Source organism: Hemitrygon akajei, chromosome 9 (assembly GCF_048418815.1).
Source record: "Hemitrygon akajei chromosome 9, sHemAka1.3, whole genome shotgun sequence".
In the NCBI taxonomy this organism is placed as follows: domain Eukaryota; kingdom Metazoa; phylum Chordata; class Chondrichthyes; order Myliobatiformes; family Dasyatidae; genus Hemitrygon; species Hemitrygon akajei.
Window position 1 is genome coordinate 92,831,367 of NC_133132.1, and position 24,908 is coordinate 92,856,274.

General features: G+C 40.4%; 1 protein-coding gene across 1 annotated transcript in view; it reads left to right on the forward strand.

Moving 5' to 3' along the window:
• Window positions 1-24,908, forward strand: part of eys (eyes shut homolog) — a 1,854,977-nt gene that overhangs the window by 1,092,288 nt on the left and 737,781 nt on the right. Inside the window, exon 25 of the mRNA XM_073056513.1 lies at window positions 19,286-19,457. Coding sequence (XP_072912614.1) covers window positions 19,286-19,457 — 172 coding nt within the window. The remainder of the gene's footprint in view (window positions 1-19,285; window positions 19,458-24,908) is intronic.

Below are 24,908 nucleotides of genomic sequence, written 5' to 3' on the forward strand. Positions count from 1 at the left end.
AAGACAGTAAAAAGAAAAACATAATGCAGGTAATAGAGTTATAGTTATGGATAAAATTTAGTTCAGGTCTACATATTATCTGCAATGATCATGGTGAAGTAGATACGATAAGAAGACATAGGAGCATAGTTAGACCATCTACTAATTACTACTCAAAAAGCTCTCAATGTCTGTGACAACAAATTCCACAGATTCACCTCCTTTTGGCTGAAGAAATCCTCCTCTCTGCTCCGCAGGGATGTTCTTGTATTCTGAATTTGGGAGATTGGGAAATCAAGAGTACACCTTTGCACTGATTAGTGGGCTAGTACTCTGGAGCTGGTAAATCCTTTCTATAGTAATCCCTGGGAGGGAACATAAGCTTCAGGATGTGTGTAGACTGCAGTCAATCTAAAATCAACACTTGTACTTACTCCATGTATGTGATAAAATCATTAAATCATTTACATGTGTGGATCATTTGCATACCACACTTTACCACACTTGCTCACAGATTTTATTCTTGATTATGAATTCTGCATAAGATGTGAAGATGATCTTGCTAGAAATTTACAGAATTTGATTTCTTAATTATATTTGGAAGTGACAAGATGTCAGTTCTGACTGGTTTGCAGAAGCATGCTTCCATCTATGAACTGCTGAGGTTTTATTAGTATTTTACAATTTATCATCTGTTGGTGGAGAGTGGGGTTAGATTTCTTAATACATTATTATATCAGTCTCTACTCTAGACATCATTTAAATATATTTTGATTTGCTACTGTTTCTCCTACTCTTTGCTTATATATATGTGAGAGACCTTTCGATCCATCACCATAATTAGTAACACATTCAAAATACTGGAGGAACACAGCAGGTCATGCAGCATCTATGGAAAGGAATAAACAGTTGACATTTTGGCCTGAAAATCTTCATCAGGACTGGAAAGAAAAGAAGAAGAAACTAGAATAAAAAGATTGGGGGAGGAGAAGGAGTGCAAGCTAGAAGTTGGTAGGTGAAGGCAGGTGGATTGGGAAGAGGGGATAAAATGAGAATCTGGGAGGTGATGGATGGGAAAGGTAAAGGGCTGAAGAAGAAAGAATCTCACAGGAGAGGAGAGTGGACCATAGGAGAAAGGGGAGAAAGAGTGGCACCAATAGGAGGTGATAGGCAAGTGAGGAGAAGAAAAGAAGTAAGGGGAGCCAGAGTAGGGAATGGAAGAAGAGAAAACGGGAAGGAGAAAAAATACTGGGTTAGAGAAGTCAATGTTCATGTCATCAGATTGGAGGCTACCTAGACGGAATATGAGGTGTTGCTCTTCCAATCTCAGAGGGGCATCTTCAAGACAGCTGACAAACCAGAGGGGGAGTGGGGGTTGGAGTTAAGATGTTTGGCCACTGGGAAGTCCTGCTTTCTCTGCATGGAGAGAAAGTGCTCGGTAAAATGGTCCCCCAATATATGTCAGATTTCACCAATGTAGGGAGGCTGCATCAGGACACTGGGCACAGTTGATGATCCCAACAGATTCACAGTGGAAGTGTTGCCACACCTTTCAAGTCTATTTGTGGCCATGAATGGAGGTGAAGGAGGAGGTGAATAGGCAGGTGTAGGTCTTTTTCTGATTGCAGGGATAAGAACCGGGAGGGATTAGTGGGCAATAAGTGGACAAAGGAATCACGGAGAGAGTGATTCCTGCCAAAAGCAGAGAATGGGGATTGGGATAAAAATGTGTTTGCTGGAGGATTCCATTAAAGATGTAAGAAGTTGCGGAGAATGTTATGCTGGATGTGAAGGTTCATGGAATGGTAGGTAAGGACAAGAGGAACTCTAGAATGAATAATGAAGAAGTCCAAAGCAAAAAATACAATAAACTGCTCCAAATAATGGAGCAGTCCAATAATGCAGCAAGACGTATACAATAGCTAGACCTGGCCTGATAGGTGGCAAATAACATTCAGGTCATATCAATACCAGGCATTGACAATATCCAATAAGAGAAAATCCAGGAATCATCACCCACATTCAATGGCATTAGTATCACTGTTAGTGGTAGCATGGTAGTGCAGAAATTAGTTGAGTGTTATTACAAAGCCAGCTGTAAGATTGGAGCTCAATTCCTGCCATCTATAAGGAGCTTTTACATTCTCTCTGTTGCCGGGTGGGTTTCCTCCAGGGTCTCCAGTTACTTCTCACATTCCAAAGTGTCAGGTTAGGGTTAGGGAGTTGTGAGCATGCTATGTTGCGACTGAAAACATGGTGACATTTGTGCAATGCCCATCACAATCCTCACTAATTTAATTTGATACAAACAACGCATTTCACAGTGTGTTCCCTCCAGCCAAGCTCTCTACTACCATCAGGAAAGAGGTACAGGAGCCTTAGGTCCCACAATACCAGTTTCAGGAACAGTTATTACCCTTCCACCATCAAGCTCCTGAACCGGCCTGGATAATTTTACTCACCTCAACTCGGAAGTAGTTCCACAACCTATGGACTCATTTTTAGGACTCTACAACTCAAGTTCTCAGTATTATTTATTTACTTATCCTTTATTTGCTGTTTGTCTTTTACATTTTGCATTTGTTGTTTGTTACTCATTGTGTGTAGTTTTTCATTGATTCTGTTGTATTTATCTATTCTATTGAATGCCTGCAAGAAAATGAATCTCAAGGTGACAAAAACATGGTGACATTTACATATTTTGATAATAAACTTACTTTGAATTTAATTTATCTCACCAAAACTCATTCGATAGCACCTTCCAAACCTGTGATCTCTACCTGCTAGAACTGAGTGTTCTCTTGAATCTCAGGTGGTTATGGGTCGAGACCCATTCCAGACACTCCAGCACAGAACGGTGGTTGGCACCCCAGTGCACTGTCAGGGGTGCTACATTTTAGATTGGCAACATTTAGCATTTCATTTAGAGGTTTAATGAGATATTTTTATTTCTCCCTCCATTTATCCCGGTGGCTTCTGAACAAGGTTGCCAACTCAGTGTTGGCTGCTGTCGAATTATACTCACTTTCTGTGTTGCTAAGTTGCAACCTTAAGCAAGCAGACTGAGGCTTCTGGGGTTCATTTTGTTGTTACATTTAGCTGCGAGGCTTACAGCCACCGCTCTTGACTGAATTTGAACTTAAAATCATGAAGCAGAGGAATAAAAGTTCTGCCAGTTTCACTGGTCAATTGACCTACATTTGAAGTGAACAAGGAGGTTATCTTCTCTACTTGTTGTTCAGACGTAGGTGCCAACAATTATTGGTCATCCTAAGTTGCCAGTACATAGCTCAAATTGATTCTCTGTCCTGAATTTTTCCAAAGAGTCCAGTGAAAGTGCTCCCAGTACAGAAAACTCCAATAACCTGGCATACTCGGAACTTTGATTCAGTCCAGTTAATTTTCCAACTTCTGGTGTTATCCAACAGATTAGTACATCATTTTTCAGATGTTACACTGCAGTATGATACATTTAGCAGTGAGCCCATTGAGTACAAAGGAGGTGAGAGAAAACTGATCATCCAAAGGAGAGCATAGGAAATGAGTCAGAGAAGTTCACGTAAACTGACCCTAACGTGTGAAAATGGAGAACAGAAGCTGGAACTCTACAAAGCTGGAAGAGAGTGCAGAAACCATAGTCATGATATTGCAAAGGAACACAGACACCAGAGCCCTGGCAAGTTGGAAGAAAGTGCTGGAGCTGGAGCCCAGATGAATAGGAAAGGAGTGTGGGAACTGGAGCCCAAATAAGTTGGAACAAAGTGTGGAACTAGAGCCCAGATGAGTTGGAAATTTAAATATGGGAAGTGGAGCCTAAGTGAGGTGGAATAGAGTGTGGGAACTTAATCCAAGGTGATTTGGCAGGGAGCATCAGAACTGGAGTCGAGCTAAGTTGGAAGGAAGTGTAGGAACTGGAGCCCGGGTGAATTGGAAGGAAGTGTAGGAACTGGAGCCCGGGTGAATTGGAAGGAAGTGTAGGAACTGGAGCCCGGGTGAGTTGGAAGGAAGTGCAGGAACTGGAGCCTGGGTGAGTTGGAAGGAAGTGCAGGAACTGGAGTCCGGGTGAGTTGGAAGGAAGTGTAGGAACTGGAGCCCGGGTGAGTTGGAAGGAAGTGTAGGAACTGGAGCCCGGGTGAGTTGGAAGGAAGTGCGGCAACTGGAGTCCGGGTGAATTGGAAGGAAGTGTAGGAACTGGAGCCCGGGTGAGTTGGAAGGAAGTGTAGGAACTGGAGCCCGGGTGAGTTGGAAGGAAGTACAGGAACTGGAGCCCGGGTGAGTTGGAAGGAAGCACAGGGGTAGGATCCCTGGGCGCTATAGTTGCGTAGCTGTTTGTGCAATGCTAATACAGCTTGGGGTGTCAGAATTTGGACAGCAATCCAATATCCTCTGTAAGGAATGTGTACGTCCTCCCGTGGAATGCGTGATGTATGTGAATTTCCCTAGGTGCTCTGGTTTCCTCCCACAATCCAAGGACTTACTGAATAGGTTAATTGGTCATTGTAAATTCCCCTATGATTAGGCTGGTATTAAATTGAGGTTGTCAGGGGTTGCTGGGTAGCACTGTTCAAAGGGCTGAAAGAGCATAATCTGCACAGTATCATTAAATAAAATAAAATAAAGAGTCAAAATGGAATGCAGGAAATTTTACTGGGTAATCCGAAAACAGAACCATCGGGATTTCTGAATGGTCTGATTGTAGATTATCTGACCTTTATCCTCAGCTATTTCAGAGCTTCAATCTACATGGATGAAGGAATGTTGCTTATTTCGAAGTTAGATCAGTGTGTCTGCGAGGTGAGTTAATGGTCCTTCATTGACCTTTTGAGTGAGCTGCTTGTGAATTTCCCCCTTCAGTGGTTGATGCACAGTACAACAACCATTGCTGCAGGATGTCTGTCGATAAGTGGCTAAAAGCTAGTAAAATGTTGTAGGAACTCAGCAAGTCAGTCAGCACCTATGGAGGGAAATAAACAGTCATCAATTCAGTCGAGACCCTTCATCAGGAGCAGATCTCAGCCTGAAAAGCCAACTCTTTAGTCCCCTCTATAGATGCTGCCTAAAATGCTAATTTCCTCTTGCGTTTCATGGGTGTGTTGCCCAAAATTTCTATCATCTGCAGAATCTCTTGAGTTTAAGCTAATCAGTAATCCTTGCAATCAAGGTATTGCAACGCATATGAAGATAAAGCCCGTCACTTGATCAAAATCTATCTGGTTCCGCCTAGAAATCCTCAGAAAGCAGTAAATTACGTTTTAAATAAAACTCATAAAACAGTTTCAGCATGGGACAGTGAATACAACATAAAAATGATCCCAGGCAATAAATTAACAGCATTACATTTTTGTAACTAATTTGTCTTTATTTAAGGAAGTCATACAATTTGCAGGTTCTGTGCAGAGCTATTAAAAAAGTAACTGGTTCATTCACTGAGTATGGCTCAGTTGAGGTAGCAGGTCTGGGGACCATCAGAAAAGTCCCAGCAAACTTAATTAAATACAAAATGTTACAACTCTGCTTATAAGTAAGCACAGTATTTCCCTTCTCATCAGACAGGTTATATCATTTGACACCCTCCAAAATATACACTCAGTAGTATTTTATTAGCTATCTCATTAATGGTCACAGAGTATATGCTCATGGTCTTCTGCTGCTGTAGCCCATCCACTTCAAAGTTCAATGTGTGGTGTAGTCAGAGATGCTCTTCTGCACACCACTGTTGTAATTCATGATTATTTGAGTTACTGATGCCTTCCTGTCAGCTTAAACCATTCTGGCTATTCTCTCGTAATTGAAGTGTTTACATCCAAAGAAATGCTGTTCACCAGGTTTTTTTTAAATTTTCAAACCACTGTTTGTAAATTCTAGAGATTGTTGTGTGTGAATATCACAGGAGATCAGCAGTTTCTGAGATACTCAAACTACCCTATCTGACAGCAACAATCATTCCACGATCACAGTCACTTAGATCACACTTCTTCCCCATTCTGATATTTGGTCTGTACAGCAACAGAACCTCTTGATCATGTCTGCACTCTTTCATGCTTTGAGTTGCTACCATTTGATTGGCTGATTAGATATTTGCATTAATGAGCAGGTGTACCTAATAAAATAGCCACTGAGTGTATTCGAGGATTTGATGAAAGTCAACTTAGGCCCAGAATCAAAACTGAACAATAAACAAACTAATTTTAGAGAGAAGTACAGCACAGAAACAGGGCCCACCAAGTCCATACCAAACCATCCAAACTGCCTACTCCCATTGCCCTGCACTGGGACCTTAGCCCTCCATACCCCTATCATCCATGCACCTATCCAAATTTTCCTTCAATGTTGAAATTGAGCTTGCATACACCATTTGTGCTGGCAGTCTCATGATCCTCTGAATGAAGAACTTTCCCTTTATGTTCCCTGTAAACTTTTCAGCTTTCACCCTTAGCCCATGACCCCTGGTTGCAGTCCCACCCAACCTCCATGGAGAAAGCCTGCTTGCATTTACCCTATCTATCCCCCTCATAATTTTGAATACCTCTATCAAATATCCTCTCAATATTCTATGTTCTAAGGAATACAGTCCTAACCAATTCAATCTTTCCTTAAAACTAGGTCCCCCACTGCTGGTAGCATCCTTTATTTTTTCAATATTTTTATTAATTTCTATATTAAAAGAATACAGAGTTCAAGAAAATACAATTATAAAACAAAAGAAAGATATAATAATACGAAATACATTATGTTTGAATCACATTAACGAACTTCTTACCCTATAATCATGTAGATTAGATTAATTCATATGTTGAGAGATGAATAGTTTTATATATACATATATAAAAATCTAAATGCACTACCAAAGCCGAAGCTGTTTGGTAAAGACAAAAAGAGAAAAAAAAAACCTTATCAGATAGTAAAATATGCTATTAACCAGCATCTGTACTTTAACAGGAAGTCAAAGGTTTTGAAAATAATTTAAAAACGGTCCCCACAAATTTTGAAAATCTTGGTTAGATTCAGAAATTGAACAACAAATCTTTTCTAAATTTAAACATGCCATAACATCCCGTAACCACTGAGTGTGATTAGGCGGAGCAGCATCCTTCCATTTAAACAAGAGTGCCCTCCTAGCCATAAGAGAGATAAAAGCCAGAATGTGCAGGTCAGATGTCTTCAAAATGATATCTTCCCCTCCAACAATACCAACTAAGGCGATCAAAGGATTAGGCTTAAAATTTACTTTAAAAAGTGCGGAAAAAGTATCTTTAAATCTTATATATACTTGTTCAACCTTGTTTACACCTTTCCTGTAGTTAGGTGACCTCCACAGAATACTCCAATTCAGGCCTCCCCAATGTCTTACACAACTTAAACAGAATATTCCATCTCCTGTACTCAATGCATTGATTTATGAAGGCCAATGTGCCAAAAGCTTTCTTAACAACCCTATCTACCTGTGATGCCACTTTCAACAAATTATGGACGTATATTCCCAGATCTCTTTGTTCTGCCGCACTCCTCAGTGCCCTACCATTCACTAGTAAGACTTGCCCTGATTGGCCTACCAAATTGCAAAACCTTGCACTTGTCTGTATTAAATTCCAACCGCTATTTTTCAGCCCTTTTTCCTTCCTGATGCAAATCCCTCTGTAAGCCATGATAGCCTTCCTCACTGTTCACAAAACACCCAATCTTGGTGTCATCCACAAATTTGCTGATCTGGTTAACCACATTATCATCCAGATCAGTGGTATAAACAACAAGCAACAATGGACCCAGCACACTGCCCTGCAGCACACCATTAGTCACAGCCCTCCAGTCGGAGAGGCAACCATCTACTACACCCTCTGGCTTCTCTCACAAAACCAATGTTTAATGCAACTTACTACCTCAACTTGAATGCCGAGCGACTGACACTTCTTGACCAACCTCCCATGCGGGACCATGTCAAATACCTTACTAAAGTCCATGTAGACAACATCTCCTGCCTTTCCTTTATTAACTTTCCTGGTAACTTCCTCAAAAAACTGTATAAGATTGGTTAGACATGACCTACCACATACAAAGCCATGCTGACTATTTTTAATCAGTCCATGTCTATTTAAAACAGAGATTTAAAACAGAGATGTGGAGAAATTTATTTAGCCACAGGGCAGTGAATTTGTGGAACTCGTTACCACAGGCAACTGAGGAGGCCCGGTCATTGGGTGTATTTAAAGCAGAGCATGATAGGTTCTTGATTGGACTTGGCATCAAGATTGGACGGGGAGAAAGTCGGTGAGTGGGTCTGAGGAGGGGAAAAAAGGATCAGCCATGATTGAATGGTGGCGTAGACATGATGGGCCAAATGGCCTAATTCAGCTCTTATGTCTTATGGTCAAACACTTACATTTCCAGTCCCTTTGAATAGCTTCCAGTAACTCACCCACAACTAATATCAGACTTACAGGCCAATAATTTCCTGATTTATGTTTAGAGCCTTTTTTAAACAGCGGAACACCACTGGCTATTTTCCAAACCTCTGGTACTACTCATGTTGCTAAGCATGATTTAAATATCTCTGCTAGGGCTGCAACAATTTCTGCACTTGCCTCCCATAGGGCCCGAGGGAACATCTTGTCAGGCCCTGGGAATTTATCCCCCCTGATTTACCACAGGTAAACAAACACCTCCTCCTCTGTAATCTGTACAGCGTCCATGAATTTGATACCTCACTTCTATAGACTCTGTGTCCAACTCTTGAGTAAATACTGATGCGAAGAATTTATTTAAGATCTCCCCTGTCTGTTTTGGCTCCACACGTGGATTACCATTTTAAGTAGCAAACATTACCAACAGTCTTATATGTAATGGAAACAACAAACTAGTAAAGACCTGGTCTATCCAGCTCAATCAATACACCATAACACTAGCAATGATACTCCCCTCCCCAACATGGATTATTGTATTTCCTGAGATTAAAACCTAGAGCAGTTTTAGAGTAGGGTAGAGGATTGATACAAACTGAGAACATCCTGTCATGCTCAACGAGATAATTGAACCTGATCCAGGAGAATGTTTTGTTGTGAATTTCACAAACTTAGAACCTCTTTAGGCTTGATGATATGCATGGTCACCAGAAGGCTTACCTTAGTGAAACTGTTCATCATACCAATTGGCAACGTTTTACTATTCACTGAAGGCACCACTTACCGACATCTACCCCACCCATTTAACAACTTTTCCCTGTCCTATTATTCAAGTACATATACACTGTATATTGAACAGAACCAGGATATTTCTTCTTGTCCTTTTTCAGGACTATGACCCTGATTTTGAATGTCCTTGTTTGGGGAATTATCCCTGCAACTCCCCTGTGAGGTCTTGTATGCTTCAATGAGATCACACCTCATCCTTTTAAACTCAAGAGAATGTGAACCTAGTCTGCTTAATTGTTCTTCTCGGGACAACTCTCCTCGACCTTGGAATAGATCTATTAAATCTTATTGCGCTCCTTCAATGACATTTGGGATCCTGGATATCAGAAATGGAGCTAGAGAGGAAAAAAAGCAGGAAGCTAATTTATGTTGAATCCGAGTTTAAAATTGGCAAGGCTTCAAATAAATTAGTACATCAAATACTGTTCATTATGATTTTGTGGTGATAAATCTTCTCTGCTTTTTGTTTCCTTCAACTTCAATATAAATGAAAATGGGTACAACCAATCACAAGTGTTGAGTCACAGTGCCCATTTCACATTGTCATCCAAAGTCCAATTCTGGGCACCGGGAAAAAGTTGCAAGGTTGGGTAGAAGAAGCTGCAGTTTATTTTCCTTTTTTTTGTAATAAAGAAGGTTCAGAAGGAATTGTTAGGGGCAGGCAAGATCATGAATGGTTTACACAGGGCAGGCAGAGGGAATTTGTAATGATTCAAAAGCCCATGAATGTTGAATGAAAGAAGTAAGGACATAGTGGTGAAAACCTTGTTCTTAATACAGAGTGGTTTTGATTGGAAATTTACTATCTGTAAGATGTTAGAAAAACACTGTGGTTTCCTATCTAATTAAAATGGATTTGATAGAAAAGAATTTTCAGGACCATGGGGAAAAGGGGAGAAGTGAGTCTGAACAGAGTGCCCTACCACGACCGGGTAGGATTCAAAGAGTTAATGATCATTTGTGCTGTTATAATTCCATGATGCTATACATCACCTTACATCTCTTTAGGGTATCCCAAAGCAATTTATAACCAATGAAGTTCTTCTGAAGTGAGATCTGTGATGATGTAAGATGCAGGAAGCATGGCAGGAAATTTGTGGGATGCCAGCTGCTGTAAACCGCAGTGCGACAGTAAGGGGATAACGTGTGTTGATTGTTAGATAAATATTGTATAAGACATTGAAGAAAACTCTCTTACATTAATTTTTCATGAAATCTTTGAGAAGATCTACATTCAGAAGGAAAGTTTACTTTGACTTTGACTTTGAGTTAGGTGACCTGGCCCAATGTTTCAACTGAAAGGAAGAATCCTTCCAGTATGCAACACACTCTTGGTACCATACGAAATGTTCAGGAATTGAAATGTAGCCCAAGCTTTTGTAGTTAAACATAAACACACAAAAGTTTATCTCAGAGCAGCTTATGTTGCCCACTGAAACAAATGGTAAAATGTTAACTATGGTGTTACTGTAGAATAGACAGAACAACTCCTTTTGCACTCTCCTCCATCGACTCTCTATTTTGGCATGTAGATCCCGTCAAGGTAAGTTTACACCCAGTGCAGTTAGCATCATCCAAAATATATGCTAGAAGGAAAAGAATTAGATCCTTGTATGCAAATATCATGTACTTAAGTAATCAGTTTTAACTTGCTTAGATTGGAATGCTTAAAATTTTAACTGAAAATCAATATTAACTTTGATGTTGCTGTAAAGATCAAAGAATTGTTGGAATTGTCATGCTTAGTGTTGAATAGTACCTCACAGAGACATGAAAGGAAAAGTAAGGATGTCTGATGACAAAGGAAGAAATCAAGATTTTTTGAGAAGTCTGGATTCTTTATTTAATCCTTTGTATGGGGAATTAAACTGGCTTACAAACTCAGGGTCTGCAGCACCACACCACTGTTTACTCCCAGGTCGTTCCACATAAATTCAGTAAGTCTGCACTGAAAATTCCTGCATCCCTGAGGGCTACCAATGACTATTTATTTAACCAAGTAGAAGTCTAGAAACAAAGGTCACCCTTGTTTTAGAGTCAGAACAAGGTGCACTTGTCTTCTCAAGCAATATTCGGGACTGGGGATGCAATTCATTGGCAGATAAGGCCAATATAGGAACCACAAATGGAACACAAAGGGAGTGGGTGGATAGTTTGGGAGATGGTGCTGATGGAAAGCTTCTGTGTGCTTCTAATGATGGTCTCAGAATGTTCTTTATGCCGTTCTGAATGCTTCTTCTCTGCTTTAAGCAGTCATATGCCAGAAGCTGTTGGAATTTTGTTAAAAAAATGCAGATATTGAAGATCAGGAGCAATGGAGATGTTGCTCATCCTTGAATCATTTTCTTTATCCACCTGGTCATCTCCTCCCATGACAGTGTCTGGAATAGTCTGATTCTTTTAGGGCTCTAGTCTCTGGCAAGTGAACAATGTGACCAGTTTGGCTGGCTGACTGAGTGTGGCTAAGGCCTGAAGCCTCCCAGATGTTGGCCTCGAAGAGGACAATGAAGTTGTTTCATTTTTCCTTCCCTGTGAATTTAGAGAGTTTACAGCAGTGACGTTATGTTATTTTGTGCCTTGAGATATCTGGTTCTAAGGAGCAGATAGGAAGGCAGCAGTCACAGCTGCCTGATGGATACCAAGGGTTTCAGAGAGAACTGAAGGGAGAGCCAGTTGAAAACACTGCTGTCAAAGGTAAAACAAAAGGATACATTTAGTAGGTATATTTATGCTATATTTGAAGTAGCGGTTAATAGGGTTTTGATTAGTAGGGGAGTAAAAGGTTACAAGGGGAAGGCAGGAGAATGAGATTGGAGAGGGACCATGATCGAATGGTGGAGTAGACTTGGTAGGGCGAAATGCCATCACTCTGCTCCTTTTTTTATGGTCTTATGGAAAGCTGGGAGTGGGGATTGCAAAGAAGTCTGGATTCAGAGATTGGACAACTGTAATTAACAAAGTTGAGGGGTAAAGAAAGAATTAACCACACAGTTGGAAGCTGACCCTTTGCAAGCAAGGAGCTGTGATAGATCAGTGAGCCTGAGATTGACTGAGCAGCAGGTTTTGAATGAGCTGAGATTTTCAGACTGGAGGATGGGAAACTGAGCAGAAGAATTTTGGAGTAATCAGGTCTGAGGCTTTTTTTTTTAAAGACAAGTACATGAATGCAATGGACCAAAGCTATGCAGTGCCTTAGAAGTATGATTGATTGATATTTGTGGCAGAGAACAAAAGAGGAAGGAAGTTCAACACACTGATGATAAGGGCATGGCACTGCCATTAATTTACATTGAGACCAACTAAGGACAGAGAATGGAACAGTGGCATTAATCTGCTTCTTCCCAGAATTCAATCATTGGACATTATAGCAAATCCAGGAGTGGCTATTTTATAAGCAATGTAAAGAATCAAAGAGGTACCCTTCCATTTGACCAATGACTTCAACAAGTGATGTTTTATATTGTGGTTAATTACATTAAAGATTATCCCAGCATTTTAATGAGCTCCAAGCTACATTGTCTAAAACATTGCAAAGCTTGAGTAAATTATCCTGTAGTTTAAAAGGATATTAGAAATTGAGGTCCAATGGGCAAAGTAAACTTCTCTCTTTTAAAATATTTCAATCTCAACTCTCTTTTTACTATGTTTCCTCAAATTGTTGATTTCCTCAGGGACTGTTGCATCGATTTTAACTGTCTACTTCATTTGCCTTTTTGGCTCTGCAAATATATTACTGTTTTATGTTGAAAACAGTTGGCTGACATGTGTCCTAAATAATGATGAAAGATGTAGCTTTCTGAAAGCAGTTCAATATAATTCCAAATATCCTTTCACAGGAGCAATCAGCTTTTGCCAGGCACCTTTCGCAAGAGTTGTGAAAAGGCTGATCAGGGAAGAGGCAGGATGAGGTAAAGGAGGAAGTGAAGGCCAGTAATCGAGACCGCAGCGATAAGAAGAGGAGGTTGTCCAGAACTGCATTGTTTTGGGGACTGGCATGCAGGTGGACACACTTCAAATAGTGCAGCCTCCCTGTAGACATTCAGGGTTAGTTGGCTCAGGTGCATATAGACTTCATTCTCCTGAACATAGTTAATCAGGTCTGGGTCTTTCTTTGGTTCTGCCTCTGCTCAGGGAGCTGGTTGTATCAGCATTAGGATCTGTAAATATTTACTTCTTCTGACTGAAGGACCTTGTGGTTTCAAAAGATACGGTGTATGACCTACTGAATTAGCACTAGCCATCTAATGCCCTATTTACACCAATCCTATAATAATCTCATTTCTTTTTACTCTCCCCACTTTGTCATCAAATTCTCCCAAAATCAACCACTCACCCCTGTATGACATATGGGGGCTAATTAACCCACCAACCAACACATATTTGGGATGTAGAAGGAAGTAGGTGTACCTGGAGGAAGCACATGTGGTAATAGAGGGAATGTAGAAACTCCACACAGACAGCACTTGATGTCAGGATTGAACCCAGCTCTCCGATAGTGTGTGCAGTGGATCTAATAGCTGCATCAGAGTATGGACCTGCGTGCCTCTTTTCTCTACTTATCATAGTCACAGTACAATCCTTGTAGGATAGGTTAAGCGGCACGACGCCTGGACAATACTTTACAGCACCATCATCTTGGGTTCAATTCCTGCTGCTGTCTGTAAGGAAATTCTATGTTCCCCTTATGAAGTCATAGGTTTCTTCTATGTGCTCTGGCTCCCTCCCCCATCAGAAAGATGTATGTGTTAGTAGGTTAATTGGTGACATGGGTGTTATAGGGCAGCATGACTTGTTGGGCCAGTAGGGCCTGTTACTACATTCAGTCAGGTTTATTATCACTGGCATGTGTCATGAAATTTGTTAACTTACCAGCAGCAGTTCAATGCAATATATAATATAGAAGAAGAAGAAAAAATATATAGTAAATAAATAAGTTAATCAATTACAGTATATGTATATTTAATAGCTTAAAAGTCATGCAAAAAGCAGAAATAATATATATTTAAAAAGTGAGGTAGCGTTCCATTTCCATTTAGGAATTGGATGGCAGAGGGGAAGAAGCTGTTCCTGAATCGCTGAGTGTGTGCCTTCAGGCTTCTGTACCTCCTACCTGATGGTTACATTGAGAAAAGGGAATGCACTGGGTGCTGGAGGTCCTTAATAATAGACACTGGCTTTCTGAGACACCGCTCCTTGAAAATATCCTGGGTACTTTGTAGGCTAGTACCCAAGTTGGAGCTGATTAAATTTACAACCCTCTGCAGCTTCTTTAGGTCCTGTGCAGTAGCCACCCCCATCCCCATACCAGACAGTAATGCAGTCTGTCAGAATGCTCTCTATGGTACATCTGTAGAAGATTTTGAGTGTATTTGTTGTCATACCAAATTTCTTCAAATTCCTAATGAAGTATAGACATTGTTTTGCCTTCTTTATAACTGCATCGATATGATGGGACCAGGTTAGGTTCCTCAGAGATTTTGACACCCAGGAACTTGAAACTGCTCACTCTGTCCACTTCTGATCCCTCTATGAGTATTGGCATGTGTCCCGCCACACTGTAACTCTAAAGCAAAATCAGGCAAGATGAGTGTTTTGGCTCCTGTTCTGTTTTTAAAAGCAAGTACAATATTGTTGAATTTCTGCTGTTGTGTTGGCTGCAAGGCATCCAAGAAAGCATTGTATTGCCCCTGTGTAACTGTAGGTTTTTAGCATGCTCCCTCACACTTGAAATGTTGATAGTAACTGAATGAAATATCCAGTACCACTCAAATATTTGAAAGAAAATAACACAGTACATCTTGAGTTAATTATGAGCCTGGGCTTATTCAGGTTGTTCATCATTGACTAATTCCAGACGGGAAGTGCTCAGATTCTGCTGGTTTCTCAGAATGCTCCTTAAATTTAGCCTTAGAGTGCCCTCTACTGCTTCAAAGTTAGAGAACACATTGTCAGAGCATAATATAGGGGCCAGATGCTGGGGCATCTTGGAATGGACACCCTTCAACCAAATGGAGAGACGCATTCTTACAAGTCTGGGCAACGACACAGAATTCAAGAAGCCAGGCTAGAACTCAGGTGAGAATTTCCAGGGCCATGCTATGAGACAACACGATGTGTGGACAGAGTAGAGTAGGGATTTACTGGAGTGGTCCTCAGGAAATCAGTGATAAGTCTGGCCTACTCATACAGATCTAAAGATGAATCCCTCAATATGTTTCAATCCACCAGTTCAAAGCAGTTCTGAAAGCACTTCTCCGCCTCCCTTGACCATACATTCGCAGTCCTCACCACTGGTCCTGTGGACTTCAGTCTCTGCCTGTATGCTGGAATTAGAAGTACGGTCAGTTCTGTCACTCTGCACTGTTCCTGGACTAGAAGCTGATTCTGTCCAATATTGGCTGGGCTTCTCCAGTAATATGCTGATAAATTTGCCTCTCTAGTCCAACTCCAGGCAAACTTGGTGCAGAATTGCTACCTTCATGGGGATTCTAGACCCAGTTATAGAGAGATGCCACGGCTTTTTCTTTTAAAATTATATTACTTTTGTTGTGTGTTTTATCAATATATTATTTTTTTACATGTATTTTATGACTAACTAGCAGGAATCTTAGTAGTTTTCAAATGTCAAAATATCGGTGAAATGTAAGCAAATTAGAAGAAAAATCTGCCAGTGTTGATTTGTGGCTCTGCTCTTACCTTGTTGCCGAGCCAGACCTGATGCTGACTGGGGCCTACTAACTGCTGAGGCTTTGTGGCACCTTGCTTCCTGTCTCCTGTGAATGGAAACAACCAAGTTCAACCCTGCACACCTCTGCCAGCCAAGTGTAGGCACACTGAGATCATAGATGATGAATCTAAATGATGAAATGGACTGAACATGATGTGGCCCCTTAGATATTTTTGTTTTCAATAGGTCTGTATATCAGGCTTGTTTGTAGCATTTATCAGTTCCAATGGCAAGCCAAGCCAAGGACTTGATTTTATCTCAACACGCAAAATGCTGGTGGAACACAGTGGGCCGGGCAGCATCTATAGGAAGAAGCACAGTTGACGTTTCGGGCCGAGACCCTTCGTCAGGAGGAACTCGGCCCGAAACGGCGACTGTGCTTCTTCCTATAGATGCTGCCTGGCCTGCTGCGTTCCACCAGCATTTTGTATGTGTTGCTTGAATTTCCAGCATCTGCAGATTTTTTCGTACTTGATTTTATCTATTTACTTAGAGATACCACACAACAACAGGTCCTTCCAGCCCGATGACCTGCACCCACACAATTACACCCACATGACCAATTAATCTACTCACCCATATGTGATTGGACTGTGGTTAGAAACTAGAGCACCTGGAGAAAATCCACATGGTTACAGGAAAAGGTACAAACTCCTTACAGACAGCAGCAGGTTTGAACCCGGGTCGCTAGTGCTCTAATAATGCCACACGACTGTGCTGGCAGTGTTCTGTCACCATGTTTTGAAGACTATGTTTCTATTCACCCCGTATCTCCCACATGATCTCACTGCACTACAGAAGCTCCTGTTACCTTAAAGGAATCCAGCCACATTTTGCCTTTAAGGTTTCTATTGTGGAGGGGAGGGGAGCCATACAATATTGGTAAAAAGTCAAGTTCCCAAGTAAGCAGGATGTGCAGTCTCGTATCATAAGACCATAAGACATAGGAGCAGAATTAGGCCATTTGCCCCATTGAATTTGCTCCACCATTCAAGGCTAAGTTGTTTCCCTCTTTTCATTCTCCTACCTCTCTCTGTAACAGTTGATGCCTTTACTAGTAAAGAACCTATCAAACTCCGCTCTAAATATACCCACTGACTTGACCTCCACAGCCATCTGTGGCCATGAATTCCATGGATACATCACTCTCTAGCTAAAGAAATTCCTCCTCATCTCAGCTCTAAAGGGACATCTTCTGGTCCTAGACTTTATTACTATTGGAAACATCCTTGCCATATCCACTCTTTTTAGGCCTTTCAATATCTCTGTTGGCCTCTTGTCTGATTTCAGACAGAGCGCACACACCATTTGTCAATTGCAATTAAGTTTTGTCAAAGGAAAAGATATATAAGCAGACCTAAGCATAATTTAAAGATACATTTTTATTTTGCTGTCAGACTTTACCTCATCCAATATGCCACATTTGAGCTTCATGTTTATGTTTTATCAGCATAAGCATTTATGTAAAATTAAGCAGTGCATAAGACCGTAAGATATCAGAGCAGAAGTAGGCCATTCGGCCCATTGAGTCTGCTTCGCCATTCAGTCATGGATTGATCTAGTTCTTCCTGACATCTCCACTCCTCTGCCTTTTCCCCATAGAATGTGGCATTGTATAACTGGCACTTCACATTTGTTGTAGTAATTATTATTAACTTTACAATAACAGGGACTCCATCTGTTTAGGAAAATATTCATCCACAGAACAGATTTTGTTAATTAACACCTAACCTCATACTATTCTTCGAATGCACATTTTAAGATCTCCTATCCCTGCATATACCTGTAATCTCTGCTGGTCCCACAGTTCTCTAAATTTTTCATGCTCTTCCTGTCCAAATTTCTTGGAAACTCCCAGTTACCATTCATGGCTCTTGCTGACATATGCTATGCTTTACAATTCCCTCTCAAAACTTCACAGGATTTCAGAAATTCAAAAACAAGATTTTTTAAATAAATAAAATTGAACACCACAGTGGTATAGCGGTTGGTGCAATGGTATTATAGCTGAGGGCATTCTGAAGTTCAGAGTTCAATTCCAGTGCAACTCTGAACCATATGACTTTGCACCAGGTGCCCCAGTCTTCTTCCGCAGTCCAAAGACATACCAGTTCATAGGTTAATTGGTCATTGTTAATTGTCTGGTGATTAGGCTGATGTTAAGGAGGTGGGGTTACCGTGTGATGTGGCTCATTGGGCCAGATGAACTTGTCGGTGCTGTATCGCTAAATACAAATTAAAAATAAATAAATAAAACAAAATTGTTGACATTTGTGATCTCTTCTTTATTAGATAAGTTATTTTAGTTTGATGGATTTTAGTCTTGGTATTTCTTGTGATTTCCCTGAGCTATATGTCATCTTAATCTTGTCCAATGTTTTTATTTCTAATAATAATTCCTTGGGTAGCTAAAACTGGATGTAACTCTTTCTAGTCTCGTGATAAAACAGTACTAAATTGAAATGAGATATATTTAACTTTTACCAAAATGCTGTCTCATTGTGTTAAAATAGTATTAAAAATAGAATAGTAGGTAATCCATGGCATCAGCAGTAATAGCTAACATTTAATAAAATGTACTTTATTAATTTTAGAACTATCAAAGCTTTGTAAGTTGACTTCCTCTAGCCCATGCCATGCTTGAGGTTCTAGATTTATTTTTTTGAGAGATCCTATTGACATTCCTTACAGCCTCCGCGGTTCCTGCTCTCCTCCAATTCCTGTTCATTGAATATCCTCGTCATGCCACCTGCGGTGCAGTGAGATGATGTGGGTGAGAGGAGTGGGGTGAGCAGAAGATGACAGTGGAGGGCACAGTGTCACAGCTCAGAGAGGAGTGTTGGAGATAGATGAGCTCCAATCAGCCGGGTACAAGACTGACTGTGTGAAATTTGCACATTCTCCCTGCGATCATGAAGGCTTCCTCCATTTGCTGTGGTTTCTTCCCACATACCAAAGAGTGTAAATTGGCAGATGGGAGAAAATCTGCAGATGCTGGAAATCCAAAGCAACACGCAAAAAATGCCGGAGGTACTCAGCAGGTCAGGCAGATTCGGGCTGAAACCCTTCTTCAGGACTGAGAGGGTAGGGGAATATGTTTCCAACTCAGTCCTGAAAAGGGTCTGAGCCCAAAACATCAACTGTTTATTATGTGTTAAATAGGTGGGCTACTAGGTGACATGGCTCATTGGACCAGAAGGGTCTGCATCTCTAAAATAATTAATTCACTAAAAATATTTAAAAAGGGCCATTTTGTATGGGTTATTGATTCTGTCATTTCTCTATCCCTGAAAGAATAATTCCTCTGCTGCATTAGTCACAAGATGCAATCACTAAATACGTTGGTGGGCCAATCGACAACAGAGCTAATGTGTTCCTGTATTCCCCTTTTCAGGTAGCAGATGTGAAGTTAATATCAATGACTGTGCATCTGCTCCGTGCAATAATGAGGGAACGTGCATCGATGGTATCAGTCTCTACAGCTGCGTCTGCTTGAAGGGGTTTGCTGGAGCAAATTGTGAACACAATGTAAATGAATGTGCCTCCAACCCTTGTCTTCAGGGCACGTAAGTTCAAATGATAAGCCTTTCAACATCTACATGATATTGAACGGAAAGCAACATCATGGTACTGTATTGAACCACAAGCTCAGGTTATCTTGTAACCATAATTCTGGGAAGAGAATACTCTTTTTTATAAATAAACAGAGAATATTACAACAGCAACTTGGCTCAAACTGCTTCTTGCTGTGGTGGCATGAAAAACATATTTTATTCTCCTTGATGTATCTCTAGAACTTACTTTCTGTGGCAGCACAAGATGCAGAAGTGTCATCCTCAAAAGTGATGTAGGCCTAATGTTGGGTTCTTCAGTCTGGTGCTGGATACCTCCAGCAGAGAAACAAGCTTCTCTCCATCCATCCTATAAATTTTTTCAAATATCTGAGTTACTGTCCCTATCAAACAGGCAACACCATATGTTATGTAGGGGAGATAGGAGTGTGAAACTGACAGACTTCAGCCATGACGTTTGTTTGATGAACCATCCGTGAGGTTAATCTCCTAAGATGGGAGATGAGAACTACCTTGAGCTCTGTTCTGAAGTAGCTGGTTATAGAGTGGCTGGCACCAAAAGGACATTTTATTTTATCTGCTGTAGAGGAGGGGGCAAACCATCCAGCAGGGGATAAAATGTGTCAGAATTGAGGTGGGTATCCAGTTCACCATTGAGTCAAACCTGACACACTTCATACTTCATAACAACATAGATAAAGGGCATTTGGCTCAGTGAACCTATGCCAGTTGTGAGAGAATTCCCATTCTCCCGCAAATTTCCCTGTAACCTATTTTCTTGCATATGCCCATTAATTCTTGCTTGATTCTCCCACCACCAACACACAGTAGGGGTAATTTTCAGGTCAATTAACTGAGTAATCTGTATTTAGGATGTGGGAGGAAGTCAAAGCATCCAGATCCAACCAATGGGATCACTAGGAGAATGTTTAAGCTCCTCCAGAGGTTAGGATTGAACCTAGGTGTTTTGGGACATCACTGCCCAGTGGTATAGTGGCATCTGCACTGGACTTTGAGGCAAGTGATCCTGGATTTGAATCCGACTGGCTCCTTGCATACTTTCCATCCATGTTGGGTTGAGCATTGAGCTGGCAACTCTTTTCCTGTACAAAACAGACACATGCTAAAGAAATGGCAAGGTTGCTGTCCAATGTCTCTCAAGGCAAGGAGAGGAATGGCAAAAACACTCGAGGCATGAGGAAGCAGCATACTCTGTACTCCAGAATTTAACACATGGACTTTAAAAGCAAAATATTGTAGATGTTATAAATCTGAAATAAAAGCAGAAATTGGAGAAATATTTATCAAGTTAGCAGCATCTGTGGCAAGAGAAATAATGTTACTGTTTCAGGTTGATGCGTCTTGTCAGAACTGAAGAGCACTATGACACTGGACACCTCCAAATTAAATACTGAACTTCTGTGTTCAGTGCAATTCACAGCAGGATTAGCAAACAGCTTTTTACAGAGCCACGAAAGGGCACATCAGGGCAGGCAACTAAAGCTTTGACAAAGTTCTTAATATGCATCTTAACTGAGTGGAAGGAGAAATGGAGAGCTGCAGGGCAGGAATTCCAGAGCCTATGGCAAAGGCACATGAAAAGCAGTGAAGCATGAAAGGTCAGATTTACTAGGCATCTCATTTGGTTACCTTCTCAGGCTCAGACTTTTTCACTGCAAGAGCCTTAAAGATGAGCTTAGGATACGTTTTGAGAAGATATGTTTTTATTTCAGGTTAAAATTTGTCCATGTTAAAATATAGTCTATAGGAACATTTTTTGAATCACTATTCCATGATACATTTAAGAATGATTCTCTCATGAAACTTTACCAATATAGTTAAAATGGCATAGTTTTAATTAAATAAACATTTGAAATCTGTGACTTAATACACTAGCTCTAAATAACTTGGTTTTAAGTACTTAAAATTGAATGAAAATGTATGTCGAAGCATTTACTGATTATTTTGGAAATTAAAGTAAAAATTTGCTTAATTCTAAAGGGTTCTTCAGAGGATGGCAATTAGAATTAATTTGCCACGCTAATTAAATCACTTTGTGCAAGTGTATGTGGATATGTCCAGATTACAGCACTGGTTACTTTACACTTGTGGAATTATGAATTTCACTGAATATTAGTTGAGTAATCTAGTACTTTTTTTGGAGTGAAGAAGAATAAGAGGTGGCTTGATAGAGGTATACAAGATGATAAGAGGCATAGATCAAATGGATAGCTAGAAACTTATTCCCAGGGTAGAAATGTTTAATACGAGGAGGTTTCTTTTAAAGTCATTTGAGGAAATGTATAGGGAGGATGTCAGAAGTAACCTTTTTACACAGAGAATGGTGGGTATGTGTAGCATGCTGCCCTGGGTATTGGTAGAGGCAAATACATTAGGGACATTTAAGAAATTCTTAGATAGGTATATGAATGATAGAAAAATGGAATGCAAATAGATTGGGTTAGATTAGATTGGAATTAGATTGTAGAATTAGAATGTAGGGTGAGATTGACCCTGGCGTAGTTTAAATGGTCAATGTAACATCGTGGGCCAGAAAGTCCTGTACTGTGCTATATTGTTCTATGTTCTATAATTAATGCCTACATTTCCATGATCTAACTTGAGCTAACTTTGGGAAAATAGTGTTGACTAAAGAACAAGTGCATATACATGAGATTTTTATCTTAATAAAACCTTTGTTGTTGAGATGCAAGGATGCAGCATTGAATTCAAGAGTCCTGTTACACCATAGAGTAATCTAGAGTATCACCAGTACATTTCTTTTCTTTCATAATAAACATACAAATGTCTTGAGCTAATTCCCTAGTGTAGAGTCATTGTAAAGATCATTTTTCTTACAGTTCATTTATAAAAAGAAATAATTTAAAGGATGGCAGATGCTGTATATTGATACAAGCTGTTCATTCTTTTGTGTTCATTAGCAAAAGGACACTTTTAATAAATGAGGAATAATTAGATTTTAATATAGCTGAAAGTAGCTGTTATAATTGACAGATTGAAATGAGTAGACAAATTCAAGTGCTTCGCACTTCTAGTGTCGATTAATATTTTAAACTAATGCTCACCTGTTTTGTTTTGCCAGAGCAAAATCTGTATGTTTTTAAGGGAATAGCAATGCTGCCAATTCTAATGTTACAATTCTGTCTTAAAAAGAATGACTTGTATGCTTTGGGAGTCTTCTACATCCTCAGTAGAAGGGCTTTTGAAACATGGCCTCTGTTGTAATAAAATAGCGTGTGCAAATTTGTACCTGGCAAGCACTCAAAAACAGCAATGTGATCATAACCAGAGAATGTGTTTGTTGGTTTCTGATGAGGACATCTCAGAAGACGTCCACTGCTCTTCTCTGAAAGGTGATTAGCAACACATACAAAATGAAACTCAGCAAGTCAGACAGCTTCTGTGGAGAGGAATGGAGAGGGGGGGAGGAGAGAAATTATCAGAAGTTAAACAAGAATGGGGAGCTATCGTCCAGTAATTTCTTCCCCATCTGTATTTTTCCATTCTCAATTCTGGTTGCATTTTCACCCCTTCTCTTCTCCTCACCTGCCCATCGCCTCCCTCTGGTGCCCCTCCTCCTTCCCTTCTATTAGATTCCTTCTTCTTCAGCCCTTACCTACTCCACCCATCACCTCCCTGATTTTCACTTCATTCCCTTCACCCAACCATCCCCACCCCTGGCTTCACGTATCACCTGACATCTTGCACTCCTTCCCTCCACCACCTTCTTATTCTGGCTTCTGCTACCTTCGCTTCAAGTCCTGATGAAGGGTCTTGGTCTGAAACATTGACTGTTTATTCTCCTCTGTAGATGCTGCCTGACTTGCTGAATTCTTCCAGCATTTTGTGTGTTGCTCAAGATTTCCAGCATCTGAAGACTCTATTGTGTTTGTAGTGGGATTTTTGATGCTCTACTGAGATGGAAAGATGAAGTTAAAATAGGATTGTCAAGTGGTATATTTTTATGCACTTCCCAGTTTAATTTCAACAAAATTGAACATCTGCAGTGGCTGCCTTCCCCCACCCAGTCGAGCTCTTTCAGCACTTCTGATCTGCAGTCCAATCAAACTAGATAGTCCCTCAGAACATCCGACAGTACCCTAAACATCAGTCCTCTTCTCCTAAATGCCAGTCGCACCCATGACCATAAACCCCCATCCCCAGCTTGACCAGTGATACATTTCCAATTGCACCTCTTCCTTCCCTACAATTTCTGCCTTAAATAGGCACATGGAAAATAGAAATATGGAGGGCTAAGTGACAGGGAAGGGTTAGGTTGATCTTAGCTCAACATCCTGGGCTGAAGAGTCTGTATTGTGCTCTAAACTCCTATGTTCTACATTCCTCTGTATTGCATTTACCAACAGCACTTGGAAGCAAGAGCACAAGCTCTCTTTAGACACTGACAAATTTCAGAAGTAGTGCCTCAGCACTGCTCTAGAATGAAAGATCAAACTCTGGGTTCAAGTTTCTGAAATCTACCCTTAATCCCCTCCCTCCTGACATCGAAGCATGTGTGCCTTCAATTAAGCCACAAAGGGAAATGTAATACTTTGGTGGAGTTGCGTATGACTCAGCATCTTATAAAGCCCTTTATTCTTCTATAAACATTGCTACATTATTGGATAGTTTCCAGGCAAGGTGGCCAACTATCTATTTCCTTCCAGATACAGAATGCACTTCTTCAACATAATATGAATCAGATTTTATGCAGACTTTGAACCCATCAGTGTGGGTATATAAGCTACTCTTTTATAACCAGCCCAGTGTTCTCCCCCTCCCAACAGCCCCAAGTTCCTCTCCTTCCCCATCTCTGAATCCCAGATCCTTATTTATTTCCCTATTGCCCTGGACCTCATTGTCACTGGTCCCAAGCTCCCCTCTGTCAGATTTGTGTGATGGACAAAGGACATAAGGACATCACATAAGGACATCAGTTTAAGGTGAGTGTAGGAATGATTAGGGGAGATGTCAAAGGAAGTTTTGTTTTTACACAAAATGTGATTGGTGCCTGGAATGCACGGTCAGGTGGTGATATTGGCTGATTGAACAGGAACTTGTTGTAGAGATTCTTAGGTAGGTGCATGAGTGGTGGGAGAAAATGGAGGGTGATAGACTGTGCAGGAAAGAAGGGCTAGATTGATTGTACAGTAGGCTTACAGTATATAGGTTGACATCATGGATCAAAGGTCTCATACTGTGTTCTAATACCCAACTGTGGTGAAGCAAATCATCCTAGATCCCTAGGAAATATCAAGAAAAAAGGATTCACATTTGAATTGACAAAGGCAGAGGTGAATTAAATATTGTATTATTAACATGCACGTAAACTAGAAATAATATTATTCTATTTTCATTTGCACTGAAAATGTTACTTTTCATCTCAATATAAATCCTGAAAATGGTGCAAATGAATACCAGTTC